Raw genomic sequence first — 27,158 nt, forward strand, 5'->3', positions numbered from 1 at the left:
ATACTAGCACATCACCCTATGTTTTCCATTTTCTATGCTATGTTTTGCAATCAAAGAGGTGTTCAATGGTCCAATAGATTATTATTAGGTTTTTAAAGGCTGCATTACCAGAAAAATATGAAAGTTATCACCAATTTCATGTAAAACATAAATCACCCGAATGGCTCGATACTGTTGCAGTCTGTGAGAGTTTGCTGCTCTTGAAACGCTCTCCTGCCACGTACCAAATGAGAGAGTGAATGTTTACATTCATAGAGCTCTCCGATTGCGATATGCCACGAACTGTTATGGTTCGCGAACTGTAACACTCTCCGAATATAGTTCGATCGGCTTATTTGGATCAGAATCCAAACCACTGGATTGCGTAGAAATGTATACTATAACTGTTGTGAGGTCGCCATTATCCTTAAATGCATTGCGTCTGTTTTAAAGTGAAATAATGAACAAAATAGACATGTTTTGTCATGTTTTGGAATTGAAGATCCTTGAAGTCATATTGCAAAACACTGAGAAAAGGTAAGCAAATTTTAAATAACACGTATTGTCAGAGATATCACAGTTGTTCAGAATTCAGAAGATTTGAAAAATATACATAAAGGAAAACAACAGTCATTAACGTGGTACCCGAGGTATCATCGCAGCCGATGGATGACGCTTTGTAGAAATTAGTAATGCGACAGCTGCGGCAGCCGTAGATCGGAAAGCTATCTCTAAAATTGCAATAGATTCTGAAAGATTCCAACAACAAAAGCCGCTTCCCGTGAAAACCACAAAGATGCAGAGGTATACTCGGTCTTGAGTAACAATGAATGTCACACTAACAATCTTTCTCTTCCCCGAGTCAGAAAGTGGCCCGGCGCCGTTTACTGACTTCAATATTTTGAATTCTCGAAATAGTACTCTAAAGATGGTATTTAACATACAAAGGTATCGACCGTGATAATTACAATTTGTTTACTGGCATATCGGTCTATTTTGCTCGAAATAAGAGTGGCTTTTGGCTGTCTTGGTAGTGTTATTCGAAAAAACACGCCAAGCAGTTCCCATATGGGGACGTTAGCCACAAGGAAGAACGTTTCAAGTAATACTGTTTTATATGGTATGTCCTCTTCAACATCTAATCCAATTTATCTCGCCCGTTCTCTTCGGTACCTATCCATCTAGTATTCATTGCTTTCTCTATGCGCCTCTTACTTCGAGCAAAACAGACCGATATGCCGGTAAACAAATTGAATATGGTCAGTTCGTGTTTAGACTCAGAGCAAGTCGGTCGATAGTGTCTGTAGCGGAGTGTATTAATCGTGCTGTGTAGCTGAGACTACAGTAAACCGTGCTTTCCTCTTGTTCGCTTGAACAATAGGCGACCTTCAACTAATCGGAAACAACGGAATATAGGAAAAATGGAAGAAGCGCGTGCAAATTCCATGCGAATTCACTTTGGCCCAGGAAAAAAGGAACCAACCGATCATGAAATTTTTCATTTCATGAAGGTCAAGATGAGTCTAAGTCCGGCTACTCTGCTTTCGATGTACAAGGACCCGAAGGAAACTGCGTTTTCATCAAGTTCAAGACGGAAGGAACAACTGAAGGCTACTTTACTGCGGCTACCACCGGCGATGGATTTCGATTACAGCAAGTATGAGTCAACAAGGGTCACGTTTTCTGCAGCGTCAACCGTATTCAGGTATGTCCGGGATTTTCAATCTCCCCCGGAGATCGACGATCGAGAAATCTCTTCAGTGCTGTCCAAATATGGAGTCATTCAAAGAATGGTGCGAGAGAAATACGGAGCAGAGACGGGATTCCCGATATGGACATCCGTGCGAGGCGTACACATGGAGATCAAAAGCGATATCCCAGTGTCCGATACACGTGCGGAACTTCCAAGCACGTGTATTCTACGAAGGACTGCAAATAAGTGTTTTCTTTGCGCAGTATGGAGCATCGGAAGGCGAATTGTCCGAAACGTGTGAGCATCAACCACAGGTTGGATGTGACCAGCGTGGCATCGGAAATACAAGGACATCGGAACCTTCACAAGCTCGGAGAGGCATCCTAGTGCGATAGGCGAAACCGCTGTACCATCGTTTAGTGAAATTGCAGCTGGACGTTGGCTGGTTCTCGGTCTGTGAAGACAAAGGTTCCGGAAAACAATGGAGGTATGGTCGTTTTGAACAAGCTGTTAGCGGCTGGCGAAGAGAAATCTGTAACGGCGCATGAGTAGTACGGTGAGTGCTATTCTAACGAGTGAGCAATTAAGTGTATGCGTGGAAGCTATGAACGATAGCTCTACAAAGAACGAAACGTTTGAGGCAGTAGCGGAACTCTCTGAGGTGGTCGATAGTGGTAGTATCACTCCAGATGCAGCCGCTGGTCACTCTGCAATAGAGGTGAGTGAGATGGAGGTAGGTGAATTCCAGATGGTAGGGAAAAATAAGAAGCGTGGCCGCACTTTGGAGCAAGAAGGATAGTAGGTCGGCATCCGAGACGTCACCAGATTCGGACAAAGGTGATGTGCAATCGATCAAATCACAATCATCTGGGATTGGAGTGAGTCAAGGAATCCTCACTAGAGGAAGATCAAAGAAAATCATAATTGATGGCAATGAAAAACGTGAATGTAGTGTATAAATATGTATATTTCTCTTTGTTTAACCTCTCAGGCTTCTATGGAAGTCTGTTAGTTTTTTGCGATAGATCAGTAATTTGACTACCAATACTAGTTTTAAGATCCAGGATGAATCATATTTTGAAAATTGCAACGGTCAATCTGAACAGTACGACAACAGTAGTGAATCAAAATTTATTAAGAGATTTTATCTGGAATCATGATATCGATTTAGTATTCCTGCAGGAGCTTTGTTATGAAAACTTTTCGTTTTCTTCCATCTCATTTCGCTGTAGTTATTATTAGTGAACATGGTATGGGTACTGGAATACTTTTGAGGAAATTGTTTGATTTTGAAAATGTGATTCTAGATCCTAATGGACGATTATCTTCTATTGTAATTAACAAAATTAATTACATCAACATTTATGCTTTTGCTGGAACTAACAGAAAAAAAGAAAGGAAGATTTATTTGTAAATGGTTTAGCGGTCCACTTGAGTAAATCTGGAGTTTCGTATTCGGTTCTTGGTGGAGACTTTAATTGTATTCTTGAACGGTCAGATTCTACAGGAATTTTCAATGATTCAGCTGGTCTCAGGCGCTTGGTGGAATCGTTCCAATGGAAGGATATTTTGATGGAATTGAAACAGAATCAATTTACATTTCACAGATCTGGATCAGCATCTCGATTAGACCGATTTTACGGTCCTGTGGGATTCGTAGAATCAGTTTTGAGTGCGGAAACTCTATCTATTCCATTCTCTGATCATTGCGCGTTATATTTAAGGTAAAGGTGGACCCAAATAGTCTTCCTATCAAAGGTAAAGGCTATTGGAAGATTAATTCGGTATTTCTGAAGGACGAATCGGTTTGTAATGATTTTTCTGTGAAATATAACTCCTGGAAGGCATTCTCGTCATATTGCGCTAGCAGAAATAATTGGTGGAATTCAGTAGTGAAAGTAAAACAAAACAATTTTTCAAATCTGAAAGCTGGTGTAGAAATCGAAGAACACATCAAGAAAAATCCTATTTTTATTCAGTTTTAAAATAATTTGCATAACAGGCGATGTCTTGGTGAAGAACGTTTTAAAGGACATGAAAATAGTGAAATCTAGGCTATTAGAGATTGAGCATGATAGGATGAAGTATTTCTGCAGTACAATTCAGGGATCATTCTATAACTCAGAAGGAAACAATAAGTATATTTCAAATTTCTGCCCAGATTCAAAGGAATTCTAAAACAGGTAACTTAAAACTTTTAGACGGGAATATAATTACAGGTGATGTTGGTAGGTTAAAGCAAAAGAATCAATGGATATTTTTCAGAACAATTTGAAAAAGCTGGTTCGAACAATATATCTCTAAATATGGAAGAGGATCCTTTAAACAATGTTACCAAACATCTGACAGTTCAACAGCAAAGAGAATTAGTTTAACCAATTACGATAGAGGAAATGTATAATACTTTAAAATTATGCAAGAAAAAGAAAAGCCCAGGTCCAGATGGATTAAATTACGAGTTTTTATTTACAAAACTTTTTAAACGGTAAAGGAAGATCTATTAAAAGTTTTCAATGATTATTTGTCTGGAGTTGAACACCCTCCGAGAGAATTTTCAGCTGGTATAATTACATTGATACACAAAAGTGGTAGCAAATACATTTTAGATAATTACAGGCCTATTAGTCTTTTGAATTGTGATTATAAGTTGTTCACCAAGATAATAGCAAACCGTGTATTATTTTTCTTAGCAGATTTAGTGAGCGGCTGGACAGACAGCATGTTTACCGCAAAAATCAATGTACTGATAATCTGAAAGACATTCGTAGAATTATACTTCGTGCTAATGATACTTTTGAAATTCAAAGGTGCATTGGTGAGTGATGATCTTCAAAAGCGTTTGACAAAGTTGACCACGATTATCTTTGGAAAGTTTTGAAAAAATTTAATTTCCCAGACGTATTCATTGAGTGCGTAAAAAACTTATACAGTAGCGCGTCTTCTAAGGTTCAATTTAATGGTTTTCTGTCAAACGATTTTAAAATAAATTCCTCTGTCAGGCAAGGATGCCCACTCAGCATGATTTTATTTGTATTATATATAGAACCACTACTCTGTAAATTAAATGATAGCATATCAGGTGTCCTTATTTACGATAAGTTCATCAAAACGATTGCTTATGCTGACGACATTAATATTTCATAAGAAACGACGAAGAGTTTGATTTGCTGTTCAAATTTTGCGCTCCTTTGAATCGTTGGAAGATTAAAATGAATACTAGTAAATCTGCTTATATGAGAATCAATAAATGCGTTTTAGGCCCACAACAGATTCCAGAAGTAAATCATCTCAAATTTTGGGAATAGAGTTTTCATCTAAGATTAATTAATTATAAATTCCAACTACGACAGAATAATACAAGGTGTAAAGCGAATGTTACAGGTACACAGTGTGAGGAACTTAAATTTATGGGAGAAAAGCTGGTTGATTAATTCCTTTCGTACTTCGAAATTTTGGTACTTGGCCCAGATTTTTCCTCCTGCAAAAAAGCCACATAGCTGAAATCAAATGCTGTGTGGGTCAATTTCTATGGAAAGGATTCATATTTAAAACCAATAGGAGAACAGCTTTATTTAGATTATGATCAGGGTGGGCTGCGGTTAGTAGACCCAGAAACGAAAACAAAGTCTCTTTTTATTAAAAATGCAAATAGACTGGGAAAATAATGATTACATCAGAAGAATACATAATACATAAATTGAAACCCCAAAATTTGCCTCTCGCTGTTAAGGAATTAATTGTTGAAATTCGAAAGATTAAAGATATGCCCAATATCACTACTACCGCCTTGATTTACAGACATTATATCTCACAGAAAAATATTGTTCCAGCTGTTAAAATTGAATATCCTATGATTAGATGGGAGATTGTATGGAGAAACCTGAATTTTAATTTTATCTGTTCTGACGACAAAGCTACGTGTTTCGCATTCTGGAATATATTATATCTAATAAGGAAAAAACTTGTTGCCTATAACATTGGAAGGATTGAAAGTAGCGCCTGCAACCAGTGTTCGCGCTCGATAATAATGTTCACAGATTGGAACAATGTCCCCCAGCCCAGATTATCTCAAATTGGACAAAAACGACAATTTTGAAACATTGTGAAATAAGGTTGCAGAACTTAGAAGATATTCTCCATTACGAAATAGATAATTCAAAGAAAAATGAAAATGCAGCTTTATGGTTAGCAGTCAAAGCAATCTCGTTCAATCTAAAACGGTACCACAGCCTAGTTTGTATTTGATTAAGAAAGAAATCCGTGAATTGAGATGGGAGAATAGAGAGTTTTTCAACCGTTGCTTTGGAAAGTACATATATGTATGCTAGGGCTCAGAAACTTATTGAACAAGCAAAAAACGAACCTGTTATTTTTAAGTATTGTAATGTAATATTGTGCCAATAAAAAAAAAAAAAAAATACAGATGCTATGCTACTCCCGAGCTCTATCTGTAGCTTTCTTATGCTAGTACGTTTATCCTGGTCAATCACGGAGTAGCAACAACGAATTGTATGGTTACGCTCTTCCTATATTTTTAAAATCAGTTCGTGCTAAACAAAAACACATCTCGAATATCAAAATTATAAATTGTGTGCTTGAATTTCACTTACTGAAATCTTTGACCAGTGCATATTTGAAACATCTTGATAGAATACTGAGGATTACATCTACCTAAGCCTGAAAGTGAAAGCCAGTAAATGTAATAAAAAATATTGACTGAAATAACTACGGGAGGATTTCACGATTTCTAACAAGTTGCGTGTTCTAATTTCACTACAAAATACGTTTTTGTCTCCAAATATCGCTTTTTACTTTTAGAGTTGCTGAAACGATTGCCTTTTTCAAGAATATCATAGCACGTCTCATTTTTGAGATATTGACTGTTGAAAATGCAAAATTTTACTTTCCAGCTAACTTGCATGCTAGTTTGCTAGCTTGTATTGGCAATTTAATTGCTCAATCTGCCACAGAATCCAAACTTCATGTGTATAACAATACTTAACAACAAGGTTCATAATACTTTCGATGCTCAAAGTTATTTTTTATGGTTTAGGAAAGTTTTTTTTCATATAAGAGAAATGAAATATGGTATGGAGAATGGAAGCGTGTAGAATAAATCAATTTAATCGTGTAGAATAAATGACACTGAAGAAGACTGCAAGTGGTAGTCGAAATACGCGTATCTGTCAAAGATAAGCATTTAGGAGCGGAATTAAAAGGTACACGGTACTTCCATCTACTTTAAAGTTTCTCTATTTGAGATTCTGCTCAGAGGATTCGAACATTCATTAAAGAGAATTTAATCGTGTAATTTCAAACCAAATTATATCTAAAATGAAATTTAAAGTCCTGTTTTTGCATGCTTGGTGGATTAGAGCACCAAAACCTTCGATAAGTCATACTTTAAATTTCATGTAAACATGAATGAAACCAGTGTTTTGTACAAATTTGGCGATCTGTAGCCTAAAATTGTGACGTGCAGAAACATTTCTGAGAGCGGCATAAGATTCAGCAACCCCAAATCTACTAGAGACACATAATTTGATCCTTGAGACACACAAAAATGTCAGTTTTGTTACGGCTGTATCCTAGATAAAAATAATTATTGGAGTTTCGTGATTATTACAGGGATCCAACCAATTATCTTAAGTTCCATTCCTTGTACAGACGATTTAATCTTCTTCTACCGATGACGTCTCACAACTCTACCCAGTCTTAGCGGCGCAGGAATGCCGTACTCATAAACTTGAGAACAAACGCGATTGCATATGGGTGAAATTATTAAAATATACATTTTAATTCCCCTCTCCACCAAACTACTCCGTATTCCTTCTCCCCTCCCTCAGTCTCTGTTCTCGGGAAAATAAATTCCCTTCTCTTCGGCATAGGGAAACAACCAGCCAGATCGAATGCGGAAGGGCCCTTCGCCACGAGAATGGTGCGTTGCCGCCGATGCGTCGTTCAGTCCGATGTTTATTATTTGTTATATTGTTTCCATACGCTCGCTTTATATGTAGAATTGTATATTCCGCCAATAACCCTTTTTCGTGCTTTTGTTTCATGCTGCTGAATGCGCTTCTCACGTCTAGTTCAAACTCTTGAGTCATCATCGCATCTTAATCTTCAGATCGGCTTCTTCTCCGCTGCGTACTGCTGCGCAATTGGATTGACAAAACGTCGAATTTCAATACGTCGAAAGGACAAAATGTCGAATGGACAAAATGTCGAATGGACAAAAAGTCGAGAAAAGAGATTTTGTAAGAAAAACGCAAATTTCTTGCATAACTTTTCAATAGAGCCTATGAGACATTGAGAGATTCTCTCGTCTCCCGTTCTATTTTGATTTTAACAGTACAAAAAGCTTTTGATAAGTTTGTCACTATAGATCGAAAGACAGTGTCCTTGGCTAGCGTTCAATACAAAAAAAAACACAACATAAGAGGTTAATGTGACTCAGTAATTGATAAAAAGAATGTAGACAAAGAGAGCCTCTCAGTGTTAGATAGGTCCTTTGAAAAGTTGAAACAATTCCAAATCACTGTTAAAAATCGACAGCTTTCTACGTTCGACGATAGTCTTTAGATGTTTTGTTGTCGACATTCCTGTCCTTAAGATGGGTGACAAAATATTGAAAGGGCAGAGCGTTGAAGGGACAAAACGACGAAAGGCCAAAATGTTGCAATAAATGAATTGGAAAGCATTTTTAATCGCAAATGCTGTGAAATATTAAATCTGGAAAACAATACAGAATCACTAAAAATTGTCTAGTTTGACGTTTTTGGCATTCGACATTATGTACCTGAACCGTTCTAAGCAAGTCAGAAGAGTAATGCGCTTTCTTTGTTTGACTAACTGGTTGGTTGTCGTAAAAACAAAAATCTCTATCCCTACTTATATTTAAATTCCTACGCTGCGCTCGCTCGTTGATGATCGCAGCCAAGTGCATTTCGCCGAATGTGATTTGTTGGGCGTGAAATATATAATAAGAGGATTTAAAGATCGAATGAAACGAATTCTTACGACTTCCAAAGGCGTTCCGGCTGCTTCAACGGAAGGTCATTCAATTTTTTTTTATAAAAAATCGATTCGAAGCCCATCTCATCCGATTGCACTAGTTTAAAATCGCCCGTGGTCATAAAATGTGCGAGCAAAAGTGCGAACCCTATCTACAAAAATGCGACGGGCCACGATTTACTAACAAACCACTTGTAAGAACATGTTGTTTGGCTGTAATTGGACAACCGTGTTTGGACAGACGGAAAAATGCTTTGACCAACGTCGATGTCGAATGTTTTTGCATGTACAGTAGTAGGTAGTAGGTGAATTTCCGTAAACATTGGTAACGCACCACAATTTGTGCGTAATCACGTTGCAGGTGTTTATTGTATGGCGGTTTAGTTTCGGCAATGTTTTGTTACTGTGCGGTTTGCGACAGTTTGGGTTGAAATTGGCCCATATTTTTGAGATTATTAATCAATCTGTTGTTTCTTTAAAAATGCGAGTTATTGTTGTATTAGGATTTGATTAAATATCCCCAAGTCTTATAAGCCTAGAATTTGTGTGCCACGTGTGAAAATCACACAAAAAGAAAAAAACAACGAAAATATACAAATCTTGTTGAATTTTGATGATTGATTTATCAAAAAAATACACATGGCTTCTTTACTCAGCATTAAATCTACCACTTTTGGCAGGAAAATCTGAAAACTACTCAAAATCAATGAAACAGTCGTTCAAGTCATCGTGCAAAAGTTTGGGTTTAACTCTCAATATGGAGTATCGTGCAAAAGTGTGGGTGCATTAGAACTTAGTTGAAACACGAACTTTCTGTGAACTCTCATACTAATCATGTACGCACCATTATTTACGTTTGAATGAGGAATGAGGGGGGAGGGTTTATAATTTGAGAAAATACGACCACGTGGTAAATGGATAATCCGCTATCAAATCCATATGTTTTATAAATACAGTCAGTGACATAAGTTAGTAACCAAATGCTGTTTTTCCATACAAAATGTCCAAGTTTCAGGTGCTGTATCTCAGCTTCTGGTAGTCCAAATTGACTGAAATTTGGATGACGAACTACAATTAACTTGAAATTTTGCCTGTAAGAGAATTATTACATTGCAGTCATTTTACATAGAGTTTCAGAGGGTAGTTCAAAGACAAAAGTAAGTAACCGAGAGACTTTTTAATTTAGTTCAAAACGGTAAGTCGGGGAAAATTGGTGTGTTCTGCAAATTTGTGTGACTTTTGAAATTGAACAACTTTGTCGAACAGACCAACTACTCACAACTTACCGAATTATAATTAATTTACAAAGTCTCTCGGTTACTAACTTTTGTCTTTGAACAACCTCTGAAACTCTATGTGAAATCACTGCAATGCAATAATTCCCTTACAGGCAAAATTTCAAGTTATGTGTAGTTCGTTATCAAAATATCAGCCAATTCGGACTGCCAGTAGCTGAGATACAGCACCCGAAACTTGGGAATTTTGTATGGAAGAACAGCATTTGGTTACTAACTTATGTCACGGACTGTATCTGGACTGGCAATCATTCCTCACAATAAATTACACATTTTTTGTTGCAAGCTAAATAACAATTTAAGGGTAGTTTAAAATGATTATAAAACGAAGCCAAACCTCGAATTTTAGTCCAGAGAACCAAAAAGCGCTCTTAGCTGAACAATTGATCGATGATACATCCATGACAAGCATGGAATTAATCGATCAAATTTTCAACGCGGTCTGAAGTCAGGTTCTCTGGATCTGTGAACTTGAGAATTCGAAGTTTGTCTTTGTTTTATACTGCCGTGAATCGCAAGTCAGTCCCATCTGTAAAAATTAGGCATCGAGATAATGCGCTGTTAAATTTACAAATTCGTTTTCCATGCGAATATTCAAAAAAATCCACCTGGTTCTTCTAAAGTAAAATATTTTCCACAACCTCTGTTGCAATTCCTTAAATTCTTGTATGATTTTTGAGATGCTTTTTGTAAAAACATCTTGCAAGAATATTTAAAAGAATCATTGAAAAAAATGTTGAGTCGGGTTGAATTTCTGAGGAATAACTGCTTTGACAATTTTGATGAACTTCTTGTGGTAACACACGAATCCAAGAAGGACTCCGCGGAAAAGTGAAGGGAATTCTTGCAAATTCCTACGATGAACACCAAAAAAAAACTTCAGGTAAATCTCAAGGGGTATATTTGAAATTAGTACAATAATTCGTGAATTGGTATCAACGAATATTTGGAAAAACCACGGAATTTCTTGGGCCAATGGTGCGTCAGGAAATTCTTTCAATGGTATTCCGGGGAAAATGCTCAGAAGTCTCATCAGGTGAATTCTTGACTGAAACTTTTATAAATAATTCCTGTAGGAATTTTTGAAAAATCATTGAAAAAACGGGTCGAAATTTTAGGAATCTCTGTGGTAGTTTCTTTAAAAATCTCTTAGTGAATTGACGCCCATATAGGAAGTCAAATATATTATTACTAGTTATATTATAGTGAATTTACGCCCGAAGCAATTTATTCAGAAATTTCTAGAAACAATCCTGTGGTATCTCTCAAAGTATTCTGTAGAATTTCTACATAAAAGCCCTGGAAAAAGTTTCCTGCATTTGTTGCTAATTTTATTTGTGTAGAATCCAATTAGAATTTCTACAAAAAAAAATCCTAAATGAGTTCCTGGAAGTATTTCCTCGTTTTTCAACGAAATCTTGGAGGAATCTCTGGAAACGTTATTATTCAAGGTCACCTGAGAACAAAATTTGATTATTTTCAATAGATTAATACCTTAAGGAATATATTCCGATATATCGTTTTGCAATGAATGTTAAGGAAGGAGTACTTGGGGATGAAACCCGCCGAAGAATCACCAAAATACTTCCTAAAACAATTTGCAACAAATCATTGATATACTCTAAATCAGAAACGCTGGAGGAATACCTGTTAAATTGATATTGAAATCTCTGATAAATTGATATTGCTGATGTACATTTTTTTTATTATTGTTACGTCTTCAAAAGAAGTAGTCGAGCCTACTCAAGTATCTAAATCAGGTAATCAAGTATCACATATTGAGGTGGTGAAATTGGTCAGTAGATATAAAGAAGAATAATGGTGATTTTCATTGTTAAATTTCGATTTTTAAAATTTTCAATCTATGTTAAGAATATTTTTATTAATATAAGAATTTTTATTTTGTGGAACGCATATATTACGTAAAAATATTCCTTAGATTTCTTTTGACCTCAACAATGTTTACCCCATATCATTTTTTTGAATTTCAATCATGTTCATACATACCGTAAGTTTAAACTGTCATAAAAATATGTCTATTGTAATTTAACTGCAATGTTAGAAGCTAAGGGGCCCAGATAGCCGTAGCGGTAAACACGCAGCTATTCAGCATGACCATGCTGAGGGTCGTGGTTTCGAATCCCGCTGGTCGAGGATCTTTTCGTAAAGGAAATTTTCCCGATTCCCAGGGCATAGAGTATCTTCGTACCTGCCACACGATATACACATGCAAAAATGGTCAATCGGTCAAGAAAGCTCTCAGTTAATAACTGTGGAAGTGGTCATAAGAACACAAAGCTGAGAAGCAGGCTTTGTCCCAGTTGGGACGTAACGCCAGGAAGAAGAAGAAGAAGTTAGAAGCTATGAAAGGTATATAGAAAGAAAAATCCATGTAAATTTCCGCGTAAAATCTTGCACATAAAGGGAATGCCAGATTTGTCGCAATTATCATCTCACATCGTGTAAAATTACATCAACATCATGTCGCGTACTCGGTTAGAGTCAATGCCATATTACACGATGTACTAACATGATGCTATCGTAATTTTACCCGATGTGACGTGTAAATTTGCGACAAATCTGGCATTCCCTTCATGTCCATTATTTTAAGCTGAAATTTTACAAGAAATTTCATTCTGTGTAGGGTTTTCTTATGAGGCTTTTATACATTGAGCAGAAAAAACCTTTTGCCATCCAGAAATACACATTTATTTCAATTCAAATTGGATTGACAATTAATTTATATCAAACCCATGAATCATCGCCTAAATGTTACATATTAGATCTTCAAAAAAGTATTCTAAAAATTTATTAATGTATAAAACGGCATTTTATTACCAAATTTCAGACATTTTAGCCAACAGTAATACTTCTGATAAAGAGAACAAAAGTTACTATGCACACTACAAGAAGCATCTATCTAAATCAGTGAGCATATGATATTTGGTCAAACGTTTGACTGGAATTGGACAAAGTGTAATGGATTGCAACATGTTTCAATATTTACTAATATCTTAATAAGATACATTTGCCAGAAGTTTTTCAACCTGCCCACTGGCTCGTAATCAAGCAAATTTTGTGAACGAATATCTGTATCTTCTTGATTTTTCGATTATATCCGATCTTCTGAAACTCTGAAAACGTATAAAGCAATAACGAACATGAAGCAAGAATGGCGTTTTCAATCAATATCACACATAAAACTCGTCATTTCGATCCTGCAGGCAGAGGTACATTATGTGTAAATCAAGTATCACATAAAAACTGATGGATCTAAATGCTTTTAAACTCTGAGTATAGTTTAAAGTTAGTTGATACACCTTAAAATGTATGAAGCGTTTGTCATTTGGTATAAGAGACATAAACGCACCATGGATACCAAATTAGTGCTAACGTTTACTGGCCAAAATTACATTCTAAGAGATTTAGCCAATTGCACAGTACTTCGGTATTTTGAAACATATGTTATCTATCTTATGTATCTTTGTCAATATGAATATTAGGGCCCTATTTTATAAGTCGAGTCGATCAAAATAGACTCGACTGGAGTCACCGTCGACCAAAATTTCGCTCGACTCGGCTCTGTCACTCGAGATTATCGACAGTTGTCACTCTATGTGACTGAATTACTATGGGAGTCGACGAGTGACATCTAAAATAGGCATGCTTGCTTTGATCGACAGTAACTGCAGACGAGTCACACGAAACTGCTTGATTTATAAAATAGACCCCTTAGTAATTATTTGTGTAAAAATAAATGATCCATGAAGAGAAATCTTTATTTATTATAGTTTTATACGTTTTCGAGGAGTTTGTTAGCTCTTATTCAACCAAAAAACCAACACAACACAGATATTTGTTAGTCCAAGCCATTCAGAACCGAAGGCAAACACTCAAAAAGCAGTGATATTGGTTGTTTTTTTTTTTTTATTATTTTATACAACAAGACTGATTTGACATACTTTATTAACTAATTTTCGCAGTATTACCGGTTGAAACAAATTTGCGCCAAATATTCTCCTTAACTATCACAAATCACTTCAAAAGGTCTTCCAAAAGCCTTGAGTAGCTAAAACAACATGTTTGTGACGAAAAACTTTGGGTAAGTAAATTTAAAATACTTCTGAAGGAGATAAACGCCAAGTGGACACATAAATTTTAGACACATTTGTGTCACTGAGAATATAAGTTGAATATGAAGAACACATATTTTGATAAAAGAATTTCACGTTTTTAAACACTATTTTGGATAATTTGCGTGATTTATTGCAAGTGGGCGCTTTATTTTGACAGTTACTGTATTTAAACAAGGAAAATAAATTGAGCAAATAAAAATGCAACGACATCAAAAACTGTAATATAAGATTGATAATAAAAATGTACAAGTTTCCAAACTTTCAAGAATAAATCATTCCAACACAAAACTGTGTAAATTTGGTTTAGTTAGCTTACTCGCAATGTTTGAGCCTTTTTTCTCTAAGCCGTTTTGTAAATTTTAGCAATTTGGATTGTTTATGTTAGTGTTATAGTTTTTCCTGTTCAATTGGATTTGAATTAGATTCTTTCTCTATGCAAAGGTGTTCATTTTGGGGAAAAATACAAATGTTCAAAACCTATTACCCATATGATTTTGACTTACTTTGTATGCAAACCCGATAATTGGGACAGAATTATCGTAGGTGGGAAAATAAGTGCTTTGCTCCTATTACTTTTTTACTTTTATCATCGTTTTAAAATATTTGAGGCTGAAGGTTTGTCTATTTTTGTGCATTTATATTTTTTATTGGAAATACTTATGCAAACACAAAATTTTTCACTGACAATTTCGATTTTGTTCATGGGAATTTCCTGTGTTTCCACACTACTGGAACTATGAAGTATACATTGACAGATTTTCGTTAAAAATAGTCAAGTGGATCTTAGCTACCAGTTGGGTCTAAGAGAAAATATTTTTAAAAATGTATGAAAAGCCCTCATGTACTGCAAACACGTCAAATGTAAGCTTTCAATCCATATTATGTATGAAAAATCAAGCGTGTGCTAGAATAAGGGCGTAAGTCGCATGATTGATTTTTCTTCATTGATCCTTTTTACTGTGAATAAAAGTGCCAAGATGCGGGTTTGTTAGCCTTTTTTCACTTTAGACCGCTTGGTAGCGATGCAATCTTGCGTCTTGAGCTGAAAAAATGCTGACAAACTTGCGTCTTGTCCCTTTTTTAGCAGAAACGGTATTTGATCCACAATGGCTACTATTGGCACTATGGTCAAAACCGAAACTTCTACCCTATTCTGAAGTTTTTAGTGATTTTTTTTATGATTTTTATTCATGATTTTAAAATGACTTCAATTTTACTAAATCAGGTACATTTTTCTAGTTATTACAAATTTGGTTGTTTTACAAAATCAGAAAAAAAAAAATGTGTTCCTGAAATCTAATGAGTAAATAGCTCAATTCAAAACAAATGTTTTAAATTTCATGATGTTTCGAATGCTATTCAAGTAAGAGGGATTCACTCCAATTATAATGAAAATTTATTGAGATTTGAAAAAGTTCTAGCTATTTGTTGTTTTCTGAATAAATATGGAATCATATTCTGAATAAAAATAAAATCGTATTTAATTTTTTACGTTCGAGTATTTCTAGGCCTACTGTTAGGATGCTTTGAGGTGTATTAGTTTTTGCATAAATGCTTAGAAACCATTTTTGACACATAGTGGGGCAAAACTTCGACCCATATATGGTCGGCGTTAAGTCAGACTGTACCAAGTGACATTATTCAAATTTTGAGAAAAATGGACTTGAGTTTAACACTTTGCCATTTTTTACTCGTTTATTTGGGTTCAATGTTTCCATACATTTTTAAATTATTTTTAAACATTGCAAAGTGAAGTTATAATAATGAAAAAACATAATCAATTCCTCTAAGAGAATGATTTCTTGATGGATTAGGTGCATTCGGTTTGCTCTGACATCAATTCCGCGTAAAACTTTCCCATTGTCTAAAATCCATATTTTATTTTCAAATTGAGAGAAATTTGCCTGATCGTGCAGAAAATGTTATCAAAATTTAGCATTTTCAGTTAGTTTTTCGAAAAACTGCTATTTTTGAGTATATTACAATTAACCCTATTTTGGGCAATTTTTGATCAAAATTTTGTGTGTTTTTTTACAAACATAAGTTTATTCCGTTATTGGTTTAATTTATGCTTGTCAAAAATATATCGATATTTTGTGTTTCGACCAGCAAACTTTTGCCTCGCATTAGATTTGAACTCTTGCTTAGGTCCCACCGGTAGGACAAAAGTTTGTTTAAGACAATCAATTTTAAAACTGTTATAACTTAAAATGGGTAAATTTTTTGGCACAAGTTTGTTAAACGAAATTGAAGCTAATATGTGAAGGTTCACTGTGTGGTAATTATTTCTATTCAACTGCTATTGTTTTTCTGGAAATATTGATTATACTCCTAAGGTCATGTTTTTGCCTCACCTTACTTGAAGATTATTTCCAATATCTGGTTGGAATACCAGGTCAATTGGTGCACCAGAAGCTGAGATATAGCGCATTGCGCACTTGTTCAGCATGAAATGATGAATAATCGCGGTGAAGAACTAAAACATTCTGACTGAATTCCGCACTTTTCTTCACGGCAGACATCTCCTACTTTATTCGTTTTTTGTGCCATGCCTGTAAAAATTGAATTTTTATTTATAATACTACATGTCCAACAATTTGAATAGTTCTAGAAGAATTAATGCTAATTCAAGAATTGTGACTGTTTTGTTTATTCCCCACATAAATCAAGCATTTCACTTAAAAATTTGAGTATGTTTTCTTTAAGTATAAGTTGTACTCCGATTTTACATTACACATAAAAAGTGTTGAACACGTTATCTAACTGGGAAGTTTTGTAATGAATTGCTTTCGAAATCAGTTGATTTATAAATTGTGGGTGGTTCAACTGTTTGGGGTGACTGTAAATTTCCAAAGAATGTGTATATCTTAACTCGATATTTGTGTTATTCGATGGTCCCTTCAATGTCAACTCATGGATTATTTTATTGAGACCATGACCATTTTGACGCCCTTGTTGCCCTGATGCATTATCGACACCACAGAGAATAGACATTCGACAATCCAGCTTACCCTTTCTTCTTCGCGGATCATCTCGGCGATGCCCGGTTTGATCTCCATATCATCGGGATGGTTGCCCGCGCCGGTACTGCTCCCCGCTCCGGCCAGCCCAGAAAGCGACGATAGACCTGCCATCTGTTCGCTGAGTGCCGGTGGGATCGGGAACTGCGGCATCTGCGGTGTCGGCGTCGAAGCCGGCTGCACTATCGAGGACGGAGTCGGTGGAATCGGTGACGGAACCTCATGCTGATCGGGTGTACTGTCCGCGGGGCTACCCACGCTGCTTCGTTCACCCGAGGGCCATCGCCGCTTGCGGTTGTTCTTCGGGGTGGAAGCCTGAACGGTATCTAGGGCGGCGCTAAGTGGCCATTCTCCGGCGGCAGCGGCCGCAGCTGCTGCAGCAGCAGCATTCAACTCGCGGGACATGTCCCGCGAAAGATCACGTGGGAAGTCACGGATCGATATTTGCGAGGATTCCCTCTCCCGAGAGGTTCGCGGTTTCTTTGATTGCATGTGTGGGGGGTTATTGTTGTTATTGTGGGTGGGGTCCATCGAAATGAGCCGCCCCTCTTTTTTGATGATTCCTCTGTGGAGTAGACTACTGGTGCTGCTGTTGTTGCTATCGTTATTTGAGCCCGTTTCGTCAGCAATGTTTACCGACGGCTCTCCGTGTTCAACTTGGTTCAGTTCCTGATCACCGTTTACGTCTGCGAGGCCTCGAATTTTCAGCATTTCTGCTATTTTGAGCAGCGGGCCTATCTGGTCTTGGCTGACGTTGATCTCACCCTTGTACATGAAGTCGACAATGGCTTTGAGCTCAGGCCACTTCACATCCCGCATGATGATGATCGGATGCTGACAAGGGTTTTCGAAGAACAAGGTCTGGAAGTAGGGGCTGCACGCGGAGAGTACCATTTTGTGCGCCTTGATAGACTTGCCATCGCATGCTAGGGTAACGTCCACGAAGGACTCGTTCTGCAACAGCTGATCAAATACGCTGGTCAAGTTGGTTTGGTAGTTGTTCCAACGTAAGCAGAACTGCTGATTTGGAGTCAATGTGGGTTTGAGTGATGGTTCAAACTTTTCCCGTTTGAAGCCAGAGAGTCCAGATAGACCGGTGGTGCTGCTGGACGGCACCGATGCCGGACGGCGATCGGAAGTGTCCATGATGGGGGATGAATGCATCGGAGGTGGGGTGTCCGATGGCATGACTCACACAATACTTCAAGTTCGGAAAAAAGTTTTTATTGTGGTATTCAAACACGTACTATCTTCACAAATTCCTAAACAGGTTCATCTCGTACTGGTTGACGTTGTACACTCTAACTGCTGATATCACACACTTTGTCGTCCGCTAATCAGGATCACACTAACACATGCTCCAGTATGCTGCCTATTTCCTGTTTCCTATGTAGCGTTCACTCGGGTTTTATCAGGTGGGTTTGCACGTTGCTCTTTGTCGGCCTTAGCACATCTCCCAACCTGCTCCTCTAAACTCACCCTTTAACGACTAATGATTCTTCCCGCACCATGTGTCTTGGAGCAAATACTTTGGCGTAGCCTTTTTTACCGAAATATCAAAGTGATGGAAATAACACACAAAATTGTCACACACAGGGGTTTGCGAGCTGAACGTGACTACGTGTCTAGTCACTTGGCGAACACTTAATTCGGTCTCGCTGTAGACGACAGCCTTCCGGTGCGGTGCTATTTACCTACACTCAAGCAAATGGTAATGCTTAGCTCGGTATAGCCTCATGTTTGTTTCTTTTATTCGAAAACGCCAAAAAGTGCGCACTTCCCAAGTTTTTTGGTCACTTAATCGTATTTTAATGATTCTTTCCTCCCGTTTGCGCCTTCTTGCGATCTCTGTTTCTTCGTCTAAGCTCACGTTGTGTTTCTTCCGAGGTACACAGCTCACTCACTCACATTTTATTTTCATATTTCCTAACACAGTTTAATTGCTCTTTCTCATTTTTGGTAATTATAATTACCAAAATTTTCATTACTTCCACTAAAAGGTTTCAGCGCTTCGTTACTTCTTCTTCTTTCTCTAGTGCTGCTTAATCTTCCGTGGGCTCTTCTCAGGGTTCCCTCGAAAAAAAGACGTGAAAATATTTATACTTCGCCTTGAAGTTCTTCCCTCGATTCGGGCTAAGCGCTCTCAAATATATGCTTCTTGTTGGGAGCTTACCCGCGCCGTACTTTGCGCCCCTCGACACTCGATGTATTTACTTTTATTACGCAAACAATAAAAATAATAAATCCATCCGAACAATAGTAATTTTATTGCTTGATGTTTTCCCCCGCTTTGCGTGGCTCTTCTCGCTCACTGCACACGTCTTATTTCCACAAAGCCTTCGCGAGTTCTATTTCTCGACATGAAAACCCGGCTTTAGCTCTTTTCCGACTCGCAAAACTTGTAATTATTTATAATAATCATTTATAGCTGACACACAGACACAACGGCCAATTTACAACGACCCATTCGGTTCAGCGTTTTTTGCAGCACTGTTGATGTTTAGTGTTGATTTCCCTATTGAGTCCGCGGGTTGCCTACACTCCTACACAACTGTCAGTGAATGCTCTTCTTCGCTGTGCTTCTTCTAACAACCACCCGACGCAACGACATTTGAAATCGCACTGACGGCGACCGCACACGTTCCAGTCGCACAACGGGCCATACCACACGGTCCGTGCTTTAGCTCACAGTCAACGACGAACGGACGGGACGGAACGCGCGCCTAGTCGCAAAAAATGTGAGCCCCTCGGTTCAACTCTCACCGATTGCAAGTCGAGCGAAGTATATAACTCTCACGCTCAATCGGCTGCTCATTCTCTCGCATTTTCCCATTTCCTCTCTTCGCAGCGCACGCAAAACAACGTGGTGCCTCATATTGACATGATGTTTCACAAGCACTGCACTCTCTTCTGCTCCCAAATCGGCGGTTTGTTTTTATAAACTCACTTTTTTGCTCTTATGTACAACGACCGGCTTGCACCAATACTCATTCAAGTAACGAAATGCTTTGCTCGTGCACTCACCCACCAGACGATGATTGACATCATTATCTTCGATGATTGACGATCATTGGCGATGATGGTCCCCCACCTTACGAACCATTCAATTACCTCATCGCTCTCTCATACCGCCCGTCACGCACGCACGTGAGAGAGCGAGAGAGCACGCACCTATCTTTTATGCAGTTTTTCGCGAAACAAGCTTCTTGCACTGAACGCATAAGGGCGATGACATATTGCAGGAGTAGAGAAGGGATAAAAGGAGAGAAGAGAAAAGAGTCAAAGCTCTCTCAATGCAAACTATATGGAAAACGCGCTTACCTGGTATACTGAAGGCGAAGTGAAGAGGTTCAAAGAGATCTGTGGAAATAATTTGCTGCTTCGACGCGCAAGAACGCTAGTGAACGCTAGAGGAATATGATATGACTGCGCTCGTTCTTGGCGTAAATGGAGCACGGATCAGAACGTTTGCTAGTAAATTATATCCACAAATAGGGAATTTTATAATTAAATGAATTAACTTTTGTAACTTTTCATAATTACAACTGATTTATTGATAAACTGTTACCGTGATGAATCAAAATCCGGACAGGACCAATATCCGGACACTCTGGTGAAATTCAATAATTTCAATGTTAAATATCCTTCCTAGTGTGAGAATATTATTCCTACTATTAATGTTAACTATTGTTGACCATTGTAACATGAATCGACATCAAGTTAGTTTTGTAAATCATTAACAAAGACAAAAACAAAAGTCGGTTGCGCTAGGACGCGTTTGCTTTCAAAATTAACGATAACCAAAGAAATTCTACTCAATGCGCCATCGCGTTTCGGCGATTCATCACGCGTTTGTTACGTGCTTATCATATGTGATTCATGTTCTGTAGTGATTTGTTTGTATTTTGTTCTCGGTAAAGTCAATAGTTTAGAATAGAAGAAATTAATGAAATGCATGTAATTCTGTGCTAGAAAAAGACTGTCCGGATATTTATATGTGTGGTTTCGAATCCTGACACAGTGTGTTAGCATACAATTTTTAAAAGTTCAAAAAGAAAACAACATCATAATTGTTCGAAAACCTGGAAAACTCGTTGAATGTTGTACCGTTGTGATTTTAAATAGTATGACCTGAAAATGTTTGTAAATTATGTGTAATTATTGGGGGAACGATGCACATATCACAAGTATCTTTTGAAGACTTCAAAACTTACGTTTTATGATGTTTCTGTATAATCCAACAGAGGAACAACATTATTTTTACAAATCCATGAATCTTTGTATCGTGATATCAAGGTATGTTTAATGGTTTCTATTTTTTTTAAGAACAACTGAGATTTTTTGAATGTCCGGATTTTGATTCATGTGTCTGGATTTATGGACACATGATGCAGAATTAACTCAATTTTCATTAAGTTCATTGTAAATTTGGTGAAAATTATCAAGTTCTAACCTAAAAGCTATCATCCCAAAGTAATACATAATAAAATAACGATTAACCAATCGTATGCAAGCATTTGAGTATGTGTATCATCTTAGGTGTCTGGGTTTTGATGCATCACAGTAATCAGTATTTTTGTTTTCTATATTATTTTATTGCTTTCTCCAGTTGATAACTACTTCAGAACATCTTTTATCATTAAATGTGGTGGAAGAATCCCTACTTGGTATTGTTGGCGAAAATGAAAAACTGTTTTCGATCGAAATGGCATTTGAATATAAACAAGAACAGGGGTGAATAATATTTTGCTTGTTCAGCACTAATCTCTCTTTTAAATATCTATATTTTTCAACATTTTTATTACAATCATGAATAATTATAATTCGTCAATCATATATTCCTTATTTCTATTTGTCTTGTTTCCTGTATACATTTTCCTCATAAATCGAGATAAAAAGATGTCGAAGAATATGATCAGTTGATCATGTAAGCTCAGGCTTTGATTTAAACTTTCATCAGTTTGAATATTCACTCTTGTATAATTTTCAGAGTACTCTTGGCTTTATGTGACTCCATTTTGCTGATTTGAAGAGCAGATTGTTCACTGTTAGATGATTTGACAGCAAATAAACAGAAATACAGAATGATAATACTGACATCTAAATTAGAAAAAAAAAATCAGATGGATTTTCCATCGAAAATTGAAATTCAAGGTAAAAGCAATATTCTCCGTCCCAACCTCACCTATCTAAAATAATCTATCCAGCCCAATGTGAAACAAAACCAAAACAACGCCATTATGGGTTCCGGGCAATTCGATCGGATAAACCTTAAGTAACTGTTTGTAAAACGCCTCTAAAAACAGGAAATCTTCCTAGAGTTCTTGATTACGATTCAATATCAAGCACCAGTTCAATAAAATTTTGTGAAATATTGTGTGCAACACTATCATCCAAAGAATTGCTGTTCCATTACTCGATATTTCCATGAGTCGATGGTCCCTTCAATATCGACTCATGGAGGTTTCACTGTATCTAGATATTTTGTGCAACACTATGGCTTACGTAAAACAAACTTGCTCCTTGTGGATCACTTGTCAATGCGGTATATAAAAAATCGACAAGGCATGTTTGATAAAATCTCAAACTATATTACTTAGTACAGACAGAAAGCGAGGATGTGAAAGAGGAGCGTACGCGTTGAAGGTCTCTCCATGCATGTTGTATGAAAATCGCGCTTACCTGGCATACTGAAGCGATGCGAAGAGGGATGGAAAGTGTGGTCAAGCGTGAAAGCAGTTCGTGTGGTGCTTCGACGCGCGAAAACGCTTGAAGATAATTTGAACTATTATTGGCAGCACTAATATTGCGCGTGAATTTCGAACTGATGAAAACAGTTGGGAGTAAACTAAATTAACAAACACAAAAGAAAAGTTCTTTTTTATATTTGAGAAAAAAAAATGTGTGCTTTGTACCACTGAACTGATCTTATACATTAAATTCCCCAAAGCAAAATTATCACTTGGCCATTCCATAGAAAAAAAAAGGAAAACCACAATGTTCCATGACTTATAAATAAGAGAGTCGGAAAATCAATATTTACTTAAAAATTAACTGCAATTGGAACCATTCGTGATCTTGTTTATAATATCGATGATTCAAGTTTAGAAAAGATTCCCATAAACCATTTAAAGTACTCGTAGAAAAGGTATGCAATTAACATACTATTTCATTCCATAGATACAAACATGATATTATATCTATAACTAGTGTATTGTTTAAACTTCCAGTCGTCGCGCGGTTCACCACCGTCAAAACCACCACACTGCTGTTGTGGACGAAAAGCGAGTTTTTTTTTCAAAAGTATTGTACAAAATACAACAGCGCGACGACTGAAGTGTTAAGTGAATTTAAAGAAATTTTTCGTTCATAACAGCAGAAGTTTAATAATTTAATTTTGATTGGAAAAAGGCATTCAATTTCAAAATTCTCGAAAATTATAACTTTTTTTGAAAAAATATTCGGTAGGCTTGATAGATATCATTTTTTTAATTTCTTTATTAGTATCATTTCAAACATTACATTCATTTCTTTTGTGTGTTCTGTGTTATTAGACAACACTATCATCCTAATTCGGTAAAACAAATTTAAGATTTTATTAACAACATATTACATTTCATTTGCTGTAGCAGTTCAGATTTTTTACAGGTGAGTTGATTTCACCTGCTTATAAGAGAAAAAACACGTTTTCAATTTACTTAACTTAACTTAGCCTAAAAATATACCGCATTAATCGTGGCAATAGAAGATTGTAACGTTTTTGCCTGAAATTATTTATTATTTTATTTGACATTTGTTCCAATATTTCAACATTGGATATTCTATGTAACACATTAGTACTATACAAGGGAGGAAGCTTCAGAATCATTTTCAAAATTTTATTTTGAATTCTCTGAAGAGCTTTTTTTCCTGATTACAATCACAACAGCTAGTCCATATTGGTACAGCATACAACATGGTTGGCCTGAAAATTTGTTTGCATATCAAAAGCTTGTTCTTAAGACAAAGTTTTGATTTTCTATTAATAATGGGATAGAGACATTTTACATATTTGTTACATTTGACTTGAATGACCTCAATGTGATTTTTGAAAGTTAAATTCTTATCTTGCATGAGCCCTAGATACTTACCTTCATCTGACAAATTTATTGGAACCCCTCTCATCGTGACAACATGTCTACTTGAAGGTTTCAAATAAAGAGCTTTTGGTTTACGTAGGAATATTATTAGTTGAGTTTTGGAAGCATAAGGAGAAATCTTCCATTTTTGCAAGTATGAAGAAAAAATATCCAAACCTTTTTGCAATCGACTACAGATGACACGCAGGCTTCGTCTTTTGGCGGAGAGGCCTGTGTCATCCGCAAACAAAGATTTTTGACATCCCTGACTCTGGTACGTCAGATGTGAAAATATTGTTTAATATTGGTCCCAAAATGCTGCCTTGGGGAACACCAGCTCTTACAGGAAGTCTTTCAGACCTGAAGTTCTGATAATTAACTTTAAATGTACGGTTTGACAGATAACTTTGAATTATTCTAACAATGTATATTGGAAAATTAAAGTTTTTTAATTTTACGATCAAGCCTTCAGTGCCAAACACTGTCGAATGCTTTTTCTATATCTAGATAAGCAAGACCAGTAGAATAGCCTTCAGATTTGTTGGAACGAATCAAATTTGTTGCACGTAAAAGTTGATGAGTGGTCGAATGTCCATGGCGGAATCCGAACTGTTTATTGGCAAAAAATGAATGTTCGTTGATGTGGGCCATCATTCTGTTCAAAATGACTTTTTCAAAAAGTTTACTGATGGAGGAAAGCAAACTGATTGGACGATAGCTAGAAGCTTCTGCAGGATTTGTGTCTGGTTTCAAAATTGGTACAACCCTAGCATTTTTTCATTTGTCAGGAAAATATGCTAATTGAAAACATTTGTTAAAAATATCAGCTAAGAATGATAAGCTACTTTCGGGAAATTTCTTGATGAGGATGTAAAAAATTCCATCATCGCCAGGAGCTTTCATATTTTTGAATTTTTTATTAATAGTTCTCATTTCTTCCAAATCAGTATCCCAGGAATTTTCGAAAACGTTCTCTTGATTGAGAATATTTTCGAAGTCCTGAGTAACTTGATTTTCTATTGGACTAGTAAGTCCTTAATTAAAATTGTGCGCGCTTTCAAACTGCATAGCAGTTTTCTTCTTCCAATGCCGGTATTGGCTTCTGAGGTTTTTTTTTTTAATTTTAGATAATTTCCAAAAATGCTTAGAGCCAAGGTACAATTGAGAAATTTTATTTTCAAAATTTTTGTTTCTTAATTGAGAAAAACGTTTCTAGATTTCTTATTTATTCTGTTATACTTTTCTCCAATTTTTATGTTGTTCCGCCCACGCAGTTACGGATCACCCACAGTGACGGATCACTTTGGCGTTCAACATCGAATAACTTGCCCAAAACATAAACGTTTACGTAAAACATATTTTTCCCATGTTATACTATTTGTCTTCTACCATTTGTAATGTTCAACCGCTAAATAACGGTTTATTTGACAAATGTTTAGTTGGTACCACATAGCTATCATTATATGGTCGTTTTCTGTAAAAAGTGCCGTCAGTATTCATAAGCTCCCACAGGTGGTAAAATTCAAATGTTATAGCATAAAACATGCTCGTTCGCTTCGATTCAGTATGAATTCATCATTGGAAAACATTTTTCTTGATTGTTGATTCTAAATACCAAATATTAGCACTTCTAAATAGTGATCCATAATATGGACCAGGAAATGATTGTTTACTACGGTTATGGATCACATCCAAAGAATGTATATTTCTTCGCACGCCATCGAAGCAGTCTTCCTGCTTGATGAGAAATGATTTTAACAAACTTGATACATTCTACAGAGTCGCCTTTACAGGCCTCTGTTGATGCGAATGGGACATGGGAAAGGAGAAGAAACCGAATAGAGCAGCCGTGCGCGCTCTCTCTCCGGTCGCAGGCAGCATGCTGTTGCCGAAGCACAAAATCAATGAAAACACGGAGCGCATTGAAACTCTTTCGAAACCTCTTCCAATATGCCATACCATTTTTACCTCTTCTCTTCTCTTTTCGCCAACACTTCACTTCACTTCTCTTCTCTTTCGGTATGTCATCAGCCTAACGGTGGGGAGCGTCTTACCGGTGGGATGGTGGAGGGGATGATAAAACTATCAGCTTCCCTCGTTTGTTCGTTCGGCGGCTTCGGCTCGGGGTGTGAGAGAGCGAGAAGAAAAGAATTTATTATGGACGGCCCCACCGCACACACATGATGGCAGGACGGTTTCTGAGTACGGGTGCGGTGTGGTTCGACTGGGTGGTGGTGGGGATCCTTCCAGATAGTGAGATAGTGAGAGAGGCGGTGCTTTTCACATTGCGATTTCGCGTAGCGGATCCATTCGTGCGAGTGTGAAAAGAGCGATTGCTTTTGTGTCGATTCCTCGGATCGTTTTTTTTTTCGTTCGTTTCTTTCGTTTCGGGAATCGTTTTTTATTTAACACTCCTTTTTAAATATTTACATATAAAATTGTTGCCGACGTTGCATCGGGTTCTCACCAAACGGTGAAAACTGCGCGTGTTTGGGATGGGAATCATGCGTGTAGGCGTTTCATATGGAGTGCTATAGCGACATGATACAAGGAGCAGAGGCAAAACTTATAGACATGATGCGTCGCGAAGATAAAAGATGGGCACATCTGATAGGAAAACGTTAATTATACTGCAAATATTGTTATTGTTTGTCTGCTACAGAATGGTCAATCTATTGTGTTGTTTTACTCATAAATTAGTGTAATTATTTGAAGAAGAAAAACAAAACAAATCTTACGTACCCCGCATTTAACTATCTTCTGATAAATTTAGTGATAGAAGTAAATGATAGGCTGACTTACAACTACAAAGTACAATACATAAAATTATCAAGTCTAAAGTTCTACATTTTTAATTCCTTTATTAGTGCTTGTATGGAAGTGTATTCAAATAATTGGTTCAG

The 27,158-nt window shown here is 36.8% G+C and overlaps 1 protein-coding gene across 4 annotated transcripts in view; it reads right to left on the bottom strand.

Annotated features, from left to right (window-relative positions):
- LOC5579992 (protein bric-a-brac 1) overlaps positions 1-19,837 on the bottom strand; it is a 505,109-nt gene extending 485,272 nt beyond the window's left edge. For 3 of the 4 annotated variants that reach the window (XM_021840593.1, XM_021840592.1, XM_001660208.2), the window contains exon 1: positions 17,129-19,836. In XM_021840593.1, the coding sequence (XP_021696285.1) occupies positions 17,129-18,325 (1,197 nt within the window). In that variant the 5' untranslated portion in view covers positions 18,326-19,836. Of the gene's footprint in view, positions 1-17,128 lie in introns of all 4 variants that reach the window. The other variant, XM_021840591.1, reaches the window with a different exon arrangement.
- Positions 19,838-27,158: the final 7,321 nt, after the last annotated feature.

Source organism: Aedes aegypti, chromosome 2 (genome assembly GCF_002204515.2).
Source record: "Aedes aegypti strain LVP_AGWG chromosome 2, AaegL5.0 Primary Assembly, whole genome shotgun sequence".
NCBI lineage: Eukaryota > Metazoa > Arthropoda > Insecta > Diptera > Culicidae > Aedes > Aedes aegypti.